The sequence below is a fragment of the Camelina sativa genome, chromosome 4 (genome assembly GCF_030686135.1).
Source record: "Camelina sativa cultivar CO46 ecotype springtype chromosome 4, ASM3068613v1".
NCBI lineage: Eukaryota > Viridiplantae > Streptophyta > Magnoliopsida > Brassicales > Brassicaceae > Camelina > Camelina sativa.
The window spans coordinates 20,970,193-20,987,377 of NC_141883.1; the positions used below are offsets into that span (position 1 = coordinate 20,970,193).

At 37.4% G+C, this 17,185-nt stretch overlaps 5 protein-coding genes, 1 non-coding gene and 2 pseudogenes across 10 annotated transcripts in view; 5 read left to right on the plus strand and 3 right to left on the minus strand.

The window, feature by feature from the left end:
* LOC104780813 (ADP-ribosylation factor-like protein 8a) overlaps positions 1-17,185 on the minus strand; it is a 30,783-nt gene that overhangs the window by 3,646 nt on the left and 9,952 nt on the right. The gene's annotated exons all lie outside the window — the stretch shown is intronic.
* LOC104780814 (uncharacterized) lies at positions 1,657-4,146 on the plus strand. The gene is made up of 3 exons (XM_010505354.3): positions 1,657-2,075; positions 2,393-2,982; positions 3,072-4,146. The coding sequence occupies exons 2-3, from the start codon at positions 2,428-2,430 to the stop codon at positions 3,924-3,926; spliced, it is 1,410 nt and encodes a 469-aa protein (XP_010503656.1). The 5' UTR covers positions 1,657-2,075; positions 2,393-2,427; the 3' UTR covers positions 3,927-4,146.
* Positions 4,294-5,831, plus strand: LOC104780816 (uncharacterized). Of its 2 annotated transcripts, none has more exons than XR_015596951.1 (5): positions 4,294-4,575; positions 4,835-4,975; positions 5,073-5,143; positions 5,245-5,460; positions 5,551-5,831. XR_015596951.1 is itself a non-coding variant. In XM_010505355.3 (5 exons), the coding sequence occupies exons 1-5, from the start codon at positions 4,384-4,386 to the stop codon at positions 5,572-5,574; spliced, it is 648 nt and encodes a 215-aa protein (XP_010503657.1). In that variant the 5' UTR covers positions 4,294-4,383; the 3' UTR covers positions 5,575-5,831. The 2 variants fall into 2 exon arrangements, 1 of the variants encoding a protein (XP_010503657.1); XM_010505355.3 differs by having other exon boundaries at positions 4,835-4,979.
* LOC104780817 (BTB/POZ domain-containing protein At3g49900-like) lies at positions 5,603-7,964 on the minus strand. The gene is made up of 4 exons (XM_010505356.3): positions 7,533-7,964; positions 7,348-7,417; positions 6,619-7,146; positions 5,603-6,534 (listed from the first exon to the last, which is right to left on the minus strand). Exons 1-4 carry the CDS (start codon positions 7,718-7,720, stop codon positions 5,743-5,745), a joined length of 1,578 nt encoding a protein of 525 aa, XP_010503658.2. The 5' UTR covers positions 7,721-7,964; the 3' UTR covers positions 5,603-5,742.
* Positions 9,684-10,395, plus strand: LOC104780818 (large ribosomal subunit protein uL24z). The gene has a single exon (XM_010505357.3). It carries the CDS (start codon positions 9,794-9,796, stop codon positions 10,232-10,234), a length of 441 nt encoding a protein of 146 aa, XP_010503659.1. The 5' UTR covers positions 9,684-9,793; the 3' UTR covers positions 10,235-10,395.
* On the minus strand, positions 11,127-14,496 carry LOC104780819 (mitochondrial outer membrane protein porin 2-like; annotated as a pseudogene). The gene is made up of 6 exons (XR_015597417.1): positions 14,427-14,496; positions 12,627-12,694; positions 12,063-12,180; positions 11,883-11,969; positions 11,586-11,795; positions 11,127-11,497 (listed from the first exon to the last, which is right to left on the minus strand). The product of XR_015597417.1 is annotated as a mitochondrial outer membrane protein porin 2-like (transcript).
* TRNAV-AAC (transfer RNA valine (anticodon AAC)) lies at positions 12,912-12,985 on the plus strand. Its single transcript has one exon. It is a non-coding gene; the product is annotated as a tRNA-Val (tRNA).
* LOC104780820 (zinc finger protein AZF1 pseudogene) lies at positions 15,643-16,661 on the plus strand (annotated as a pseudogene). Its single transcript, XR_015596953.1, has one exon. The product of XR_015596953.1 is annotated as a zinc finger protein AZF1 pseudogene (transcript).

The following is a 17,185-nucleotide window of genomic DNA, read 5'->3' on the forward strand; positions in this document are numbered from 1 at the left end:
ATAGATACCAGTTTTTGTCAAGTGCCAACCCAACCTATCCAGTGAGTTTGGATTACCTAAAGGTAAAGCAGAAATGATGACAACATCCTCCAGCTCAAAAGTGGCTGAAAGCAACGCCAAATTCCAGGAGTTTGAGCTCCTGTCAACGAAGTTTTAACTCTAAGCGTAGGATCGAAAGATGATCGCGAACGCAGTGCTGGTCTCGGGAATTGGGCAAGAATCCAGGGATCAGACCATACTGAAATGGAATCCCCTGATCCTACCCGTTTAATAAGTCATTTGTTTACCAGAGAGCGAGCAGATACCATACTCCGCCATCCATAAGACGGTGAGTAAGATGTAATCGGATCCAAAGGATTAGAATACCTATAATAGCGACCCTTAAAAACTCGAGCAAATAAATAGTCGGGGACTATAATCAACCGCCATAGTTGTTTAGCCAACAGAGCAGTGTTAAAGTCATCCAAACATCGAAAACCCAACCCCCCTTCAAACTTACCCAGACAAAGCTTATCTCAGACGGCCCAATGTAAACCTCGCGATTTCCCGGATGAGCTCCACCAATAATTAGATATCGCACTCGTAAGCTTTCGTGTGACAGTTTTCGGCAGACGAAAGCAAGACATGACAAAAGTAGGCACAACGGTAGCCACCGACTTGATCGTCACCCCTTTCCCGCCCCGTGATAACAACCTCGTAGGCTAGCCACCTGTCCGTTTTTGTAATCTATCTTGAACAAAAGAGAAATTTTTTATTTTTGAACCACCAAAACTTTCAGGTATACCCAAATAAGAGCTCATGCCACCCAAATTTGTGATTCCCAAAATTCCTTTTAATAGGCAAATTCTTATCCACTGTATGCCTGACTTGAACCGAGGATTTTTAAAAGTTAATTTGTTGACTAGAAACCCGTGCTTACAGTAATTTGTATGCACAAGTTTCAAGTCAAGTTTATCTTCTAAAATAATAAATAATGATTTACTTATTTCTTTTGTCTTTGGTGCCATGTTTAGAAGATTGGAGTGTGATTTTGACTAAAATGAGTAGTGTTAAAGAAAAAGAAAAAATAAAAGCTTTCAGTATGTTGCAAAACTATAAATAAATTAAAGTTTTAAAGAGTTGCCCTTCATTAACTTTTCTCTAATTGTTTGGCTTCTTCATTAACTGTAAACATAAATAAATTGAACAAGCGAGAGACAAGAGAAAAACAAAAAAAAGGTGAAAAACGAATTGGTCAACCACTAACGCCGTTATAGGTTTAACACTTTCTTATTGCATGAATTATTATCCAATTAGACGACAAAAAAAAAATTAATATCCAATTATTGATTTACAGAAATTTAAAAAACGTACACTAGACATATAAATCCAATAAATGTGTGATTTCTTATAGGCCAAAAAAAAAAAAATCAGAACTCCCTAAAGTTAAACCAAAAGAAACAAAGCATATTTTCATCGAATTACTTTACTTGTCGTCTTAAAATTTCTCTCACACATATATTGGACAATTTACATTTTACAAAACTACTACTGTACTTGAATTGAAGCTATTTTAAATTGGAAGAAATGGTATATAATTAGCATTAATTGATTAATGGAATCCTATACTCAATGAGAAAATTTTATTAACAGAACAATCATTACATTACTTAAATCAAATGAAATTAAAATAAGTGAAATTAAACAGCACGACAAGATCCCAAGAAAAAGCAAAAAAAAAAAACAAAAAAAAACAGAAAAACTCATCAGACTAGTAAAGAGAAGTATCAGCAAGGTCTCGTCCTTTTGGTCGCACGTCTGAATCACCATCATCATCATCATCAAAGACCTCTCTTTGTTCCCGTGACAGATCCTTCTTAACCAAAATACTTCACCGACCCATTTCCTTTTATTTCACCCAATTCTACTCCTGGCCGGTTCCGTAATTACGTTCCCAGGTTCGACTTTCTTCTCCGGACAATCTGAATATATCAAAATTTGGTGTTTTCTTCAGACATTGCTTACTCCAGAGCAAGCTAAGCTATTTAAGACTCTTCATTACATGTCGGAGACTTCGGCTCCGGCTGGTCTTTCAGGTGAGAGAGATCCTCTCTCTTAATTTTTTTGTTCTATTTGGGATCTGGTATCAGAAATTATGCTTAGTTTTTGCTAATTAAGTAGCTGAATTGACGAACATAGCATTAGTTTGATTTTTTTCCTTATGTTGAAGCCAAATCTGTTACATTGGAAATTTTTTGTAATCTCCCAATAGAGTAATTAGCTTGCATTAGGCCAAAACAAGTCTACTTTGCTTACTTGGATCACTTTCTTTATTTGCTATGTAACTTGGAAATGCATACTTATGTTTTCTTTGTTTTTGTGTGTGTGTGTGTGTGTTGAATCTACTACATAGGTTGTGTGTTGTGGAGATAGGATCTTGGAACAAAGATGAGGATGATGAAGAACAAACACAACAAGAAACCAACGTCTTTGCGTTGTTCACCTTTCACTTTAGTCTCAGCAGTTGTGGGATGTGTTTTCATGATTCACCTAACCATGTTATATTACAGCAGAAGATATAGTGTAGTAGATCCTGAAGTCTCACCTCAGCTACTACTAATCCACCATCCCATTGTCCGTGAGCTCGAACGTGTTGAAGAAGAAAATATTCATATGCCGCCTCCGAGGAAACGTTCTCCTCGAGCTATCAAACGTAAACCGAAGAGACCAACCACTTTAGTAGAAGAGTTCCTCGACGAGAATTCTCAGATTCGGCATCTGTTCTTCCCCGATATGAGATCCGCTTTTGGTCCTACCAAGGGTGAGGATAATGATACATCGCATTACTATTTCCCCGGGAGAATTTGGACTGATACTGAAGGGAATCCGATTCAAGCACACGGCGGCGGCATTTTGTATGATGATGTATCTAAGGTTTATTATTGGTATGGTGAATATAAAGATGGACCAACTTATCTTTCTCACAAGAAAGGAGCCGCTAGAGTAAGTTTACTCACTTTCTTGCTTTTGTTTTCTTGAGTAATGTATTAATCTTGGAATGTGAAAACAGTTTCTCTTGGATTTGTTTTCAGGTTGATATAATCGGTGTTGGATGCTACTCATCGAAAGACTTATGGACATGGAAAAACGAAGGCGTTGTATTAGCAGCCGAAGAAACAGACGAGACACATGACTTACACATATCCAACGTCCTCGAACGGCCTAAAGTGATCTACAATTCAAACACCGGTAAATACGTGATGTGGATGCATATAGACGATGCAAACTACACTAAAGCTTCAGTTGGTGTAGCCATTAGCGACAACCCAACAGGCCCATTCGAATACTTGTACAGCAAATCGCCACACGGGTTCGACAGTAGAGACATGACCGTATTCAAAGATGATGATAACATCGCATACTTGATATACTCATCGGAAGACAACAGCGTACTGCACATCGGTCCTCTAACCGAGAATTACCTCGATGTGAAGCCGGTAATGAAGAGAATCATGGTTGGACAACACAGAGAAGCTCCTGCTATCTTTAAACACCAAAACACTTACTACATGATCACTTCTGGTTGTACTGGATGGGCACCAAACGAAGCATTGGCTCATGCTGCTGAGTCTATAATGGGTCCATGGGAGACATTAGGGAATCCTTGTGTTGGCGGGAACAATATATTCCGGTCAACGACGTTTTTCGCGCAGAGCACGTTCGTGATTCCGTTACCAGGTGTTCCTGGTGTGTTTATATTTATGGCTGATAGGTGGAATCCTGCAGATTTGAGGGATTCGAGATATTTGTGGTTACCGTTGATAATTGGTGGACCGGCTGATCGGCCTCTTGAGTATAATTTCGGGTTTCCTATGTGGTCGAGAGTTTCTGTATATTGGCATAGACAATGGCGTTTGCCTTCAGCTACAGAGAAGAAGATTGCTTAGGACAAAAAAGGACTTTTTTCACTTTGTTCTTTTGGTCTGTTGTGTTGCTGCTGCTCATTGTCATTGTTATTGTTGTTGTTGTTGTTGTTGTGCTGCTCTGTTTTCATTTACAGGTTTAGAAAGAGAGAGAGGTTATAGGCCATTGTGAATACAGATCACTTTGAGGATATAGTGTATGATGAGTTCTGTTACATTTACTATTAGGACACAGTTTCTGTTACATGTTCTGTTACATAACATCTTCTCCTATGATCCGACCCGGATCCGGAAAATTTTAATTTTGTTCTTTTAAAAATTAAACCCGACCCGAACCTGGAAAAGGGTTTTTTTACCTATTTTAAAATTAGGTCACCCGCAATAAACCCTTGTCGACGTTTCAGTTACCGGTGATTTCGTAGTTCGCCGTCAGAAGGAGAGAACTAAGTGGAGAGATTTCACGGAGGCGTTGTTGTTAAGAATGGCTGATCGAGAGAGAAGTGGAGGATATAGCAGCAGCGAAGAGGAAGATCCCAAGTGGAAAGCTGCAATCAATTCGATAGCCACAACCACCGTTTACGGCGCCTCCGCCGCCAAACCCGCAGCTACTCAGACACGTGAAAACGGAGATTTTCGTCTCAAACCTAAAAAGCTAACACATGGGCAGATCAAGGTTAGTCATTACACTTTTGTTAATGGTTAATGTAATTTATCTTCTGCAAAGTTGAAAATTTGACAGGAGTTTTGGTCTATTGGGTTCTAATTGCAATAACTTGTTGATTGAGTTATTGTGACCAGAGAGTTGATTTTGTATGTGAGTGAGTATTTTGGGTGTTCGTGGTGTTTTCTATCTCTAGTCTTTGTTCATTGCTGGTTAGGTATTGTTTTATCGAGTTGATTATTGTTGCTGATTAAGGTAAGCTTGAAAACAGGTGAAGAACCTTTTGAATGAGATGGTTGAGAAGAGTTTAGACTTTGTGGAAGATCCTGTCAATGTTTCTGAGGATAACCCAGAGAATGACTGTGGAGTTCGGTTATTTAAGCGGTGTGCAACTGGCATAATCTTTGATCATGTAGGTTAGTCATCAACGCTCGCTCTCTTCGAGATTCCATATGTGAATCTTGAATCCGTTGAGAAACCTATATTTTCATGATTTTCTTGTTAACCAGATGAGATTAAAGGACCCAAAAAGAAGCCTAATTTACGCCCTAACAGAGAAGTTGAAGGATACTCTAAAGAGGTTGTTAATCCCGTTTTTTACTTCAAGCATTGTTTTGTTTTGAGCTGATTATGCAGCTGTCAAAGCTAATAATGTCTTTATGTTTTATGTGGTTACCGCAGTTTAAGAAACGAATAAAATCAATTGCTGTTGATGGGTCGGATATTCTAACTTCTGCTGTGGAAACGGCTAAGAAAGCTTCAGCTAGATTAGAGGCGGAAGAAGCGGCAGCAAAAGCTAAAGCGAAGAAAGAAGAAGAGAGAATCGCAGAATTGAAGAAAGAAAGAGGAGAACAATGGTTACCTTCTGTTGCACGGATAATGAAAAAGGAAATGAAGGTAAGTTATACATAACTTCTCATATTTGTGTTTCATTCTCGTCTTAGTTAGTAACACATCGACTTAACAAATCTTGCTATATATATGCAGCGTGAAAAATATGCGAGATATTAGTCTGCAATGTCGTGAAGATCCATCGAGCTTTCTTCTTTTGAACTTATTATCATTAGTTTTGGAGTCTCATTAATCAAAGAAGAAACATAGAATCATTCACTTCTTGGCTACAAAACTTTTAGTGAAAGAAGTGTTACGAATTTTTTTGTCATGTAGAGAAGAGAGAGATTATTTGTTCTTGATGTAGTGAGAGTGAAGTTCTTCAGAGATGTTGTCATTATCATCATCTTCTTTGATCCAGACGAAATCTTCTAACCCATCATAAATCTCCTCTACTGCATATGCATTTTTCTTGGCTCCTTGTTTGTTGGATGTAGTAGAGAAAGCATTCTTTATTCCTTTGATCAGTCTTTTTCTAAGACTTTTCTGCGGTTGTTGTTGATGCGGAGATGCTCTTCTTCGTTGGAACGTCGTGCTCAGGTTTGAAACCGATCCTCTCTCGCCTCTATGCGTCTTGTTTACGTTACTCGGTTGTTGTACGCAATGGAAACTCGCTGATCGAGCAGAATCCATCACGCTTCTTGACCTCGACTCGACGATGATCCGTTCAGATTTCTGCTTCTCTGATTCTTTCGATAAGAATCTCTTCATTGCGTCGAGCTCTTTCTCCAAGCTCTCGATCCTCGAGCTCGTTGAATTCATTGCAGCTCTGAGCCGACAGTTTTGCCTCGCTGCCGTGTCTCGCTGCAGAAGCGAACCGAGCGTCACGGATGAGTCTCTCGCGTCTGCAATCTCTCGGTGTCTGCCTCCAACAGGAGGAGCAGTAGAGGCTACCGCAGCAGCAGCCATGATCGAGTGGCGCGTGTTGAGCTGCTCTTGCAGCATCGCCCTTACGATAAACCTCAGGGGCATTTTCGGGTTTTGAACAGAGTGGAGTAGTAACGGCGGCGAGAGTTTGTCACAGTCTATCGAATTACATATCCGAACCTTCTCTTCCTCCGTTATCTCTCCGTCATGTTCCTACAAAATTTTCGATCCAATCAGTAGATGACACGTAACTTAAATCAGTTTAAGATTCGTTTAAATGACGAAACTACCCTTTACCTTAACATAAGCATCAACGATTCTGTAGAGCAAGTCGTGACGCGGGAACCGCTGCTGCACGGCGTCGGCGACGACGCTAAAATCGCCGGCGGGAAGTCTAACGGCTTCCTCGAGAAACTCGTTAACGCAGTCACCGTATCCGATTTCCGTCAAAGCTTCGACGCATCGTCCGACCAAAAACGCCGTCGTTTCGGACTCCGGAAGCTGGAGAAGACACGAGCGGAGAACGATTTGAATGTAATCAACGTTGACGAAGACGACTCGTCGGAGATAAGACTCAGTCAAGTTCCTTAGACTCTCTCTTCCTCCGCCGTCTCCTCCTCCAGCTCCCGTTGTCATATGAAGAAGCTCGACGGCGACTCTCACCGAAACGACATTGAACGGCGTTAATTCAATGTAAGCGCCGTAACAGAAACCGGCAACTAACGAGAACGTTTCAGCCGTTATGTTTAACGGCGGTGAGAGAGTTAATTCTTTAACGCCCGTTAGGTGGCGTTTTAAATAGCCACTCCTTGTTGACAGAGGATCCTATGGGATAACAATAATAAAAATAAAAACATCACATAACCTCCCAATAAAAACCAAACCTCTTTGCCTATTTGCAATAAATGTGTACATCTTGTAAAATTTGTAACAAATATACAATTAAAAATACCATAAAATCGTTGAATTTTTAAGATGTAAAAATGAAAAATATGTTCAAAAGAAAGTTTGAAAAAAATGTGTAACCTTGTGAAGATGGAACCTTGTGCCTCCCACATTTACGAACACATCAGGTTTTGAGTTATTAGCCAACGACCTGAATAAAAAAATATATATAAGTTGTAGCTAATATATTATTTAACACCCAAAGAAAAAAAAAAGAGAATTTACAATGTGGTAAAGATTGGTAATTTACTAAAGAGGAAAATTACCATTTATGGACTCTAGAATCAAGCTCCATGGAAGGAGAAGAAGAGAGATTGATACGTCGTTGATGATGATGAGGAGAAAGAGACAAAGATGATGAAGGAGAAGAGAAAGAAGAATTAGAGTGGTCGTCGACGTAATCTTCTTCTTCATAGATCGTATCTACAAACCCTAAGTTTGTCCATCGCTTCATTGTCTTTTTTTTTTTCAGAGAGAGGGGAAAAAAGAATGAGAATATATGGCGTGATATCTTCTTAAGAAGAAGAAGATTCGAAATCGCCGGTTAGGTTTTTGAGAAAGTAAAGAAGAGAAGGAAACATTTGAACAGTGAATAAGGCAATAAATGTGAGAGCAATATGGGAAATAAATGGATTTGTTGTGATCGTTATTATATGCGTGAAAGTCTTTAAATGCGTTTTTTCCTTTTTCTTACACCATATCAATAACCCTTCTTACTATCATATAAAGATGGACCACGTCCACATGTATCACAAATGTACATTGGTTTGGTTCTAACATTCAAATTTTTTCACGAGATTTAAATTATAGGTTTCAATTAGCTTAAATTGTTGTGTATATATAGTAGTACTACTCATTAAGTTTGATTGGTCTTTTTCTTACTTGTCGTTTGCAGTGATAACCATGGATTTTTTATATCAATTATTTCGTACAACCCATCCTTAAGGAGATTAGTTTGATCGGCCAATTGCTTATTTGATCTTTTCATCCAACCTAAGTGTGAGAATCGAAGTTCTCTCTTCTATCTCCGTAGAGTTACTGAGTGGGAGTGCTTATCACCGTTCTAGTTCCGAACTAAATAATAGAGTAAAGATTGCAATTGCGAAATGAAAGTAATATGTTATTGTCAAGTAATAGTTTTTCGACCCCCCGTACAACCATCTTTCGACTCCTACTTATACTTATAAACAATAATTAATTTTCCCATTAAATCCCGCACATTTCGCGTTATTTATTGTAATTGATTAGGGGAATCTTTGACCGTCTCCTGAGCTCCGAACTGTCCTCTACCGCTCTTCACCTCGTCTGGTTCTCCCCGTTTAATGATTAATGGGCTAGTTTCGCCTATAACTCCGGCCAATGTTCCCAAAGAATTGGGCCATGATCCAATTCCCGAAGCGAGTGATCGCGGTACCTAACACTAAGCTAGTTCTTCATATATCCTTTAGCACTCCTTCCGTATAGAAATTTTAGGAATCTTTGGATGTAAAACATCTTTTTTCTTATGGTAAATATGTTTTTCAATAACCCGGACATACCTCTGAAAGTTTTGGAGATCTTAAATTTCGAACACTAGCAATTACAAAAAAAAAACTAAAAAATATATTACAACTATTCAATTTTGCTTTCTGGTCCAAAGGAAAAAATGAATTTTTTGGTCTGGAACTTCTTTTATCAATAACTGAATTTTATATAAAAGTCATAGTTTTCTTTTTTCTTGTTGTGTATAGGAACTTCTCTATAACTTTGTGAAATTAACAAAGATATAAGCTACATATGGTATTTCATAAATCATCCAAGCATTATGTTTTTGTTTCTCTTCTTTTCACCAAACTCTAAATTGCATGATATAAAAAGCTTCTCTAAATTGCATGATACAACAAGTAATAATAACATGAGAGTTACCAACCATATATATAACCCATGGAATCGCTTTGTTTTATCCTCTTCCGTTAAACTGTTTGCTTGTTATATTTGTCGTTTGTAGTGAAAATAACCATGGATTGTTTATAGTATCAATTAATTCTTATATGTTTAGGAACTTCTCTATAACTTTATGAAATCAATACATATATATATAGTATTTCATAAATCATCCAAGCTTTATGTTTTTTATTTCTCTTCTTTTCACCAAAATCTAAATTGCATGATTATAAAAGCTTCTCTAAATTGCATGAGGATACCACTAGTCAATAATAACATGAGAGTTACTACCAATCGCTTTGGTTTATGATTATCCTCTTCCGTTAAACTTGATTGCATCTAATAAAAAGACTAAATTATATTTTAAATCATAGGAGAACTTATTGTGGGCCAAAACTGTAGTTTATATAAACTCAGGCAAAAATATTAAAACTCTTAAACAGGCCCAAGCCCATTATAAAAGAAAGCCCTAATTCCCAGCTAAACCTAGTTCGGTTACAGACTATATAAGCTTTGTTAACACTCTTCGTCTCTTCCTCATTCACTCGGGAAAAAAACCCTAGAAAGAGAGAGAGAGACTCAAAAACCTCCCCCGGCGGCGAAAATGAAGTACAACCCACGAGTGACCTCATCCCGCAGGAAGAACAGGAAGGCGCATTTCACAGCCTCATCAAGCGAGAGGCGTGTGATAATGAGCTCTCCTCTGTCAACCGAGCTCCGTCAGAAGTACAACGTCAGATCCATGCCGATCCGCAAAGACGACGAGGTTCAGATCGTTCGTGGTACCTACAAGGGACGTGAGGGCAAAGTTGTCCAGGTGTACCGTCGCAAATGGGTGATTCACATCGAGAGGATTACAAGGGAGAAGGTGAATGGAACAACGGTGAACGTTGGGATTCAGCCGTCGAAGGTGGTGATTTCGAAGCTTCGTCTTGATAAGGATAGGAAATCTCTTTTGGAGAGGAAGGCTAAGGGACGTGCCGCTGCTGATAAGGAGAAGGGTACCAAGTTTACTTCTGAGGATGTTATGCAGAACGTTGATTAAGTAAGACAAAAAAAGATTCGAACTTTTTTCCAAAAAGGTTTCGTCTTTTAGTTTATTATTATCAGTCGCTTCTTTATGTTAAGTTTTGTTTCTGGAATGTTTCTTTATGTTGTTGGACATGAGAAGACATGTTTTGATTTTCAATGTTTGAAGTTTGATTATGGAGTTTGTCTCTTTTGTCCCATTTTTGATGCGTAGATTTGTTTGTTTGGTTGAGGTTTTGATGAATGTGGGTTGAGATTTATGTGGAAGCTATGTTGTTCACTATACTGGACTGTTCTTTGATGAATGTGACTAGGTTAGCTGGTGGTTTGACGATTGCTTGTTGAATTGCGTAGCTTAGCTTAGCTTATTCTAGATTTGGTGTTATTGTTTTAGGTTTGCTAGTATAAACATTTGAAGTTCCATTTTCGATTGTGGTTTTCATTTGTAAATGACATGTTTGTGTGGTTAAAAAGACAAATCAATTCGTCTCTTGCGCACCATTTCCAAAAATCTTGGTTCGTTGCTTCATAACAAATGATGGTTTTCATTTGTTAATTTCGGATTGGCGCAACTTTGAAATCCTTTCATTTCTTTGTATCACTTCTTCCAAAACCTTTATGTCCTCTAGTAGTACTAGTAAGTAAGCCGAACAAAAACATCTCTCAAAAATCAAATCTTGTGAACATTTTATCCACTGAAGAGTTTTGATTTTAAAGCGCATACCGCTTATTATCATTTCTCCCCCTGGTTTGGTTCTCATTCTTCTAGTAACATGGTTTCATTCTATTCTATTTAGTCTTTGATAGATTCTAGTTTTCACAAATTCTGTGAACACACTAGATTTTGTTTCTTGTAACCAAACTAAAAAAAAAAAGCACTCAAAAACGACAACAAAGTCAAGTGTGGCATTTCGAGAGAAAAAGGGTAATGTTCCATTGTTAAACCAAAGGTCATATTGTTATGTGTAGCTCTTCAAGGTTTAAGTGCAAGCGAGAGACCGAACCTTGGGTATTTGTCTAATGTCTTAAGGTCGATATCACCTGAGATAGTCACTATCGATTTCGGAGGACCTCATGTTGCTGGAGAGCTCCAAGCTTACCGTTACTGTTTAGCTTAGCTTTCACATTCGTCAAGTGATCAACCGCATACAATCCACCAACAGTTACTGTGTTCTCGTTCGTTGAAATTTTCCTGAATATCTCTCCAACTGCTGAGCTTCTCTTTGACTCATCTAGGTGATAAAGATAAGAAGCTTTGATCGAATCAACTTTATCTCCCCTGAAAGGTTTCCAAGAAAAGATTCAATATATTAAACAAATTAACAGCTCAGTAGAACTTTGATCAATAAGAGCTTTCTTAGTCTTACAGTATTTTGGAAGCACATTGATCCGGCTTTGTGACACTAATTCCGACGTTGTACTTTGTGAAAGTTCGAGATGTGGTGTCATATCCAGCTTCAGCGCCAAATGAGATAGTTGGTGAGCCTAGCGTGGCTGTTACATCAATTAGGAGGGTTTTGTTGTAAAGCCTCAGCGGCTGTAACTGTTGCATGATCATGGAAGTATTGGACCTCCAGCTGTAAATTGTAGTTGAGTTTGAATTGAGATGGCTGAAGAAAACCATTTGATCCAATATCAGTTAAAAAGAAAATTGTTGTAAAAACCTTGCTCGAGTTGTAATCAGGCACTTTGAAGGAAGCAATGGCTTTTGTGGATGGGAGGATCTCAGTGAACGTGATGGTTGTCAGGATCTGTCCCAAGTGAAAGAAGAGGTGGAAAACATGGTTTTACTTACTTTCAAAAACAAAGTTGTTGAGTGGATCATATTAGAGACTATACTATACATTAGAATCAGTGTCGATTTTGACGTCGAACGAAGCGTTTCTGTACTTATATTGTGTGGCAATATTAGCAGCATGTATTACTCCATTCTTCATACTTCAGAGCAGTGGAAGTAAGAGCCTATATCATAGAACAGCAGAAAGATAAAGATCAATAGATCGCAACCATTTTAGTATTAGTTCCATTCTATAAGATCCTTGTGCTTCTGAAGCCACAAATGTAAAATTCCAAGAAGCATGTTGTTAGCTAGCAATTCATCAGCCTGTGTTAAAGCTAACTGCAAAACAGATGACAGAAGTACACGCCAATTACTCTCAGTCTCAGGAGCAGGATCAAAAGATACAAACCAGATTGAGTTATAATTTCACTCAATAACCATATACTAGTAAGCTAATTTCATCCTAAACTTGCCCTGTCTCTCAGAAATGCTCAGTGATTCATTCACTCGCTGGCCAAAACATAAGCTACGAATTCATAAGAGGGAAAACAGATTATCTACTACGAAGAACACGATTCAGATAACACAAAACGTAGACACATTGTGAATTTCGGGGGGACTTACTTACAACGCCGGAGATACTGTTAGTGGAGATACTGAATTTCTGATCGGTGTTGTAATCTCTCGTCAACTGATCTTAACACGCACACACAAAGAAGAAAACACACAAGATTCAGCTTACGAGAAACATCAAAAACTTCGACATTAACGCAGCGTCTCACTACATGGGGACATCTACAAGAAATCAAAACTAGTGGAGATGAATAAAAAGAGACAGAGACGTGGGAGTAAGTTTTTTAAAGCAGATAAAATAACTATTAAATAGAACAATTAGTTACTGTGTAGCAACAAAGGTTTCGTGGTGTAGTTGGTTATCACGTCAGTCTAACACACTGAAGGTCTCCGGTTCGAACCCGGGCGAAGCCATTTTTTTTTTTTTTTTTTTCAATTTTTTTTTTTTTTTTGTTGAGGAATCCATTAGACTTTTTAAGATGGGCTCATCATCTAAACCAATAGCGGGAGGCTAAACATTGTAGTTTCAGCGTGAATAGCTTTTTTGTGAAGATTGTAAAAACATGCATCCAACAACAACACTAGAGACAAAATTTTCCATGTTTTTCTAGAAATCAGACAATGGTGCTGATGGAGAGTGTGAGAAGACATAAGCAACATCATATTACCAGAGTGAGTCAAGACAACCCAACCTGATATTGTCTCCAGAGATGTCCCAGACATATATAAGTGGCAAAATAAGATAAAATGAAGTCTGCTCCACATTAAACACATAAAATGTTATTGTCCAGTTTTCTAACAATTGCATGCTTTAATTATTATGGTTTCTTCTGGTCCTGTTCCATCTTGAGATCCTTGCAAAGTTGAACTTAGAAGTATACGAGATCTCTGTAGATTTTTCATTTGACGTCTTATTTGCATGACTAATTGATAAAATGTAAGTATCAACATTTTCCAAGGCAAAGCTATTGAAACATTATATATTAAAATCCACTAAATTCTTCTAAAGAGGTCAAAACAGAACACTGAAAAAAAGGATCATATGAGGGATATATGTTCCAAAATCCAACTAAAAGCCAGTAGAATATCTAATAAACCACTCTTTCACATTTGTGAGGTTTCTCCGAATTGCAGATCTAATAATAATTCTAAATCACATGATAATACTGATCGAGTATCATTTATACAAAAAAAATTTAGTTATAGAATTTTTAAATCCATCTCTAGAAGTTCTTATGAGAAAAATCATTTCTCAAAATTTTAATACCTTAGACTTTGAATTTATGAAGAAAAAACATAGTAAATTTAAAACATTTTGAAAATACATCTCACTCTCACTAATTTGGACTCTTTGTTACTCAATGGTCCATTCGACAGCACTAAATATCATCATCCCATGCATGTGTATATCCACTTCTTGTCTATGGAACTCAAATTCCTCCGATCTTCATGTGTCATCTAATTATCTCCTCTTTATTTTTCTTATCAGATCTATAATAAATCGGGATAGAAAAAAAAAATAACATGAAGGAAACAAAAAATCAAGCAATATGCCAAGTCTCTAGACAATGTTTTTTAAAGATCATAAACTTTTTTGGTTGTAAGAAGTATTAAATAAATAAAGAAAATTAGTTGCTTATGAAGTGGGTGGTGTCACACACAGCCATGTCGCCTGACCCTTAAGAAAGTGTCTCGTACCGTCTATTTTAAGTCTCCACCAAATCGTACCACTTCCACCATACACAACTAACCACGTGTCCCCCAACCAAAGAATCTAACCTTCGTCCAACCAATAAAAAATGACAGCTCGTCAACGACCCAACGCCACACATCACAGGTGAAAAGATTCGCTAACCTGGCCTAACCTTTAAACTAACTCCGAAGATATGGGCAAACTCAAAACTCCCATCTAACATCTGTCGCATGTTTATGCTTTCCTGTTTTTAGTTTATACCTTCTAATAGTATGATAAATTATGCTCTAAAAAAAAGTCAATTTTATGACTTAAAACTACGAAATCTACAAGTTACTGTTATTTTTACAATCATTTTTATAAGAAAAAAAAGTTATATAGGGTTTGTTCGTTTTGCTGCTGTAGGTATTTGCAGTTGTGGCAAACGCAAGTATAGTTGTTCATTTGTTTGCCGCAGGTATATACGTCATGATGTTGCAGCAACTACGTCTAACATTTTTAAACGTTGTTTCGATTCAGCGGTTAAAAACGTAAATGCAGTTGCTGCCGCTGCCGCAACCGCCTGTGTCAACCAAACCAACAAATCCATTATTGTAAAAAGTATGTGTGGATAGACGTTTAGTTTGAATAAAGTGTTTTTAAAATTGACAATTCGGATAATAAATCCTCGCCAATTAAAAAAGAAGAAGAAGGTATTGAATTAAGCTGATCAGCTCATGACTTGGACTGCTACCTATCGACAAAATTGGCACAACTTTGATAAGTACTTTAGTTTGCCATCTTTGTGAATGTGTTACTTTTTTCGGCTTTTCAATAAAGTTTGATGTTAGACTCTTCTAATAACATATATATAGTTTACATGATTTTTTTCCCCCACAGCACATAATTTTTAAAATAGGCATTCTTAGATTACGCATTATTAGTAAGTAAAGCCGGTGGCCACTGAAAAGATAGTTTTTCCAGACTTTGATGTATATATATATTTTTTATTTTATTATATTTTCCTAGTTTTATCAAAAGATCAATCCAAAATAAAATTGATGATCATATATTCATCATATATGTTAGTGTTGAGAGTAGAACAGCTCGAAAGCAAAATAAAGAACTATAAAATTCAATTAGTAACATGTATTATATATATATGAACTTGAGTATCTCTCTCATCATCATTATTAACCGGTTTAATTACACCAAACATATTAACCCCAACATAAACTTGAAAGTTCCTTCTTCTTCATTTTTTGTCTTTTTCTTTACATATATTGGAATGGATTTAGTTCAAATTTTATCTTTCTAAATATATTAAAAATAAAATAATTAATAAAGATGAAAAAATAGGATGAGATATTAATGGATATGGAGAAATAAGAGAAGAAGCACCACTTGATCACTTAGAGCCCACGTTCCCACTCTTAATCACCCAAAAATTAAAACAAAGACGTGCTCACATCTCATCTCACTCCCTCACCAGCTCACTTCACTCTCTCCATCTTTTTCTCTTTCTTTTTTTTATAATCATCTCTCTCAATCATCATTTTGATCAAAAGAAAAGATCACACCATATGGCTCTCGACACTCTCAATTCTCCCACCTCCACCACCACCACCACCAACGCTCCTCCTCCGCCTTTCCTCCGTTGCCTCGACCAAACCGAGCCCGAGAATCCTGAATCGTGGACCAAAAGAAAACGCACGAAACGACACCGTATAGATCAACCTAACCCTCCTTCCGAGGAAGAGTATCTCGCTCTCTGCCTCCTCATGCTCGCTCGTGGCTCCTCCGATCATCACTCTCCACCGTCCGATCATCACTCTCCACCGTCCGATCATCACTCTCCTTCTTCTCCACCGTCCGATCATCAAAAAGATTACAAGTGCTCAGTTTGTGGCAAATCTTTCCCGTCTTACCAAGCGTTAGGTGGACACAAAACCAGTCATCGGAAACCGGTTAGTAATAATAATAACGAAGAAGGTAATAATAACACTAACGGCTCCGTTACTAATAACGCAAATATTATTAGTAACGGTTTGGTTGGTCAAAGTGGGAAGACTCATAACTGCTCTATATGTTTTAAGTCGTTCCCGTCTGGTCAAGCATTGGGTGGTCACAAACGATGTCACTACGATGGTGGTGGTGGTGGTGGTGGTAGTAACAGTAACATGCCTAGCCACGGGTTTGACCTGAACTTACCGGCTGATCAAGTTAGCGATGGGAAAAGTCAACTATCCGACGACGAAGTTACAAAGTCGGCGTTGTGATTATTATTATTATAATTTTTACCGATCGGGCTTAGCTAGCTAGTGATCGATCATTAGCTGAGTCTTGTGTAATGAAAATGATTGGAGTGGACTTTTGGATTATTTTTAATTTCTATTTTACGTATACGAAAAGATAAAATCTTCAAATGTTTATTCGTTGTTGGTTTTTGTTTATAGAAAGTAAAAAAAAAAAAGAAAAAAAAAAAACAGGGAATTATTTGGATTTATTCTTAATTTTTTTTTGATAAGGGAGAATAATAATAAAAGCTACTATTTCTTGGAAATTTCCTGCTGATTTATTGTTTTTTGCATTGTTGAAATTTTCATTTACTACTTCCGCAAGCAAAGGAACCACACTTCTGTGAATCTGTCACTCCCCAGCTTGAAGTGATCTGTTCCTAAGGATTTAACTATTCGATTAAACATTTGTAATATTTAAATAATCAATTTTTCTACTTTAAAACGTAATTTGATTAGCAGAAAATTAGTATTAATATTGGGTTATGTTAGTATTAATTATTGTGAGTAGTGATAGATCGGTTAGTAGTACCTAACGACGAAGCTAACCCTTAAGTGTCTTGTCGTCTTTGATTAGTATTATCTTTTGATTGGTTGGCACACACACTTCCCTCCACGCTTAAATTATTTTTCTATAATTCTGTA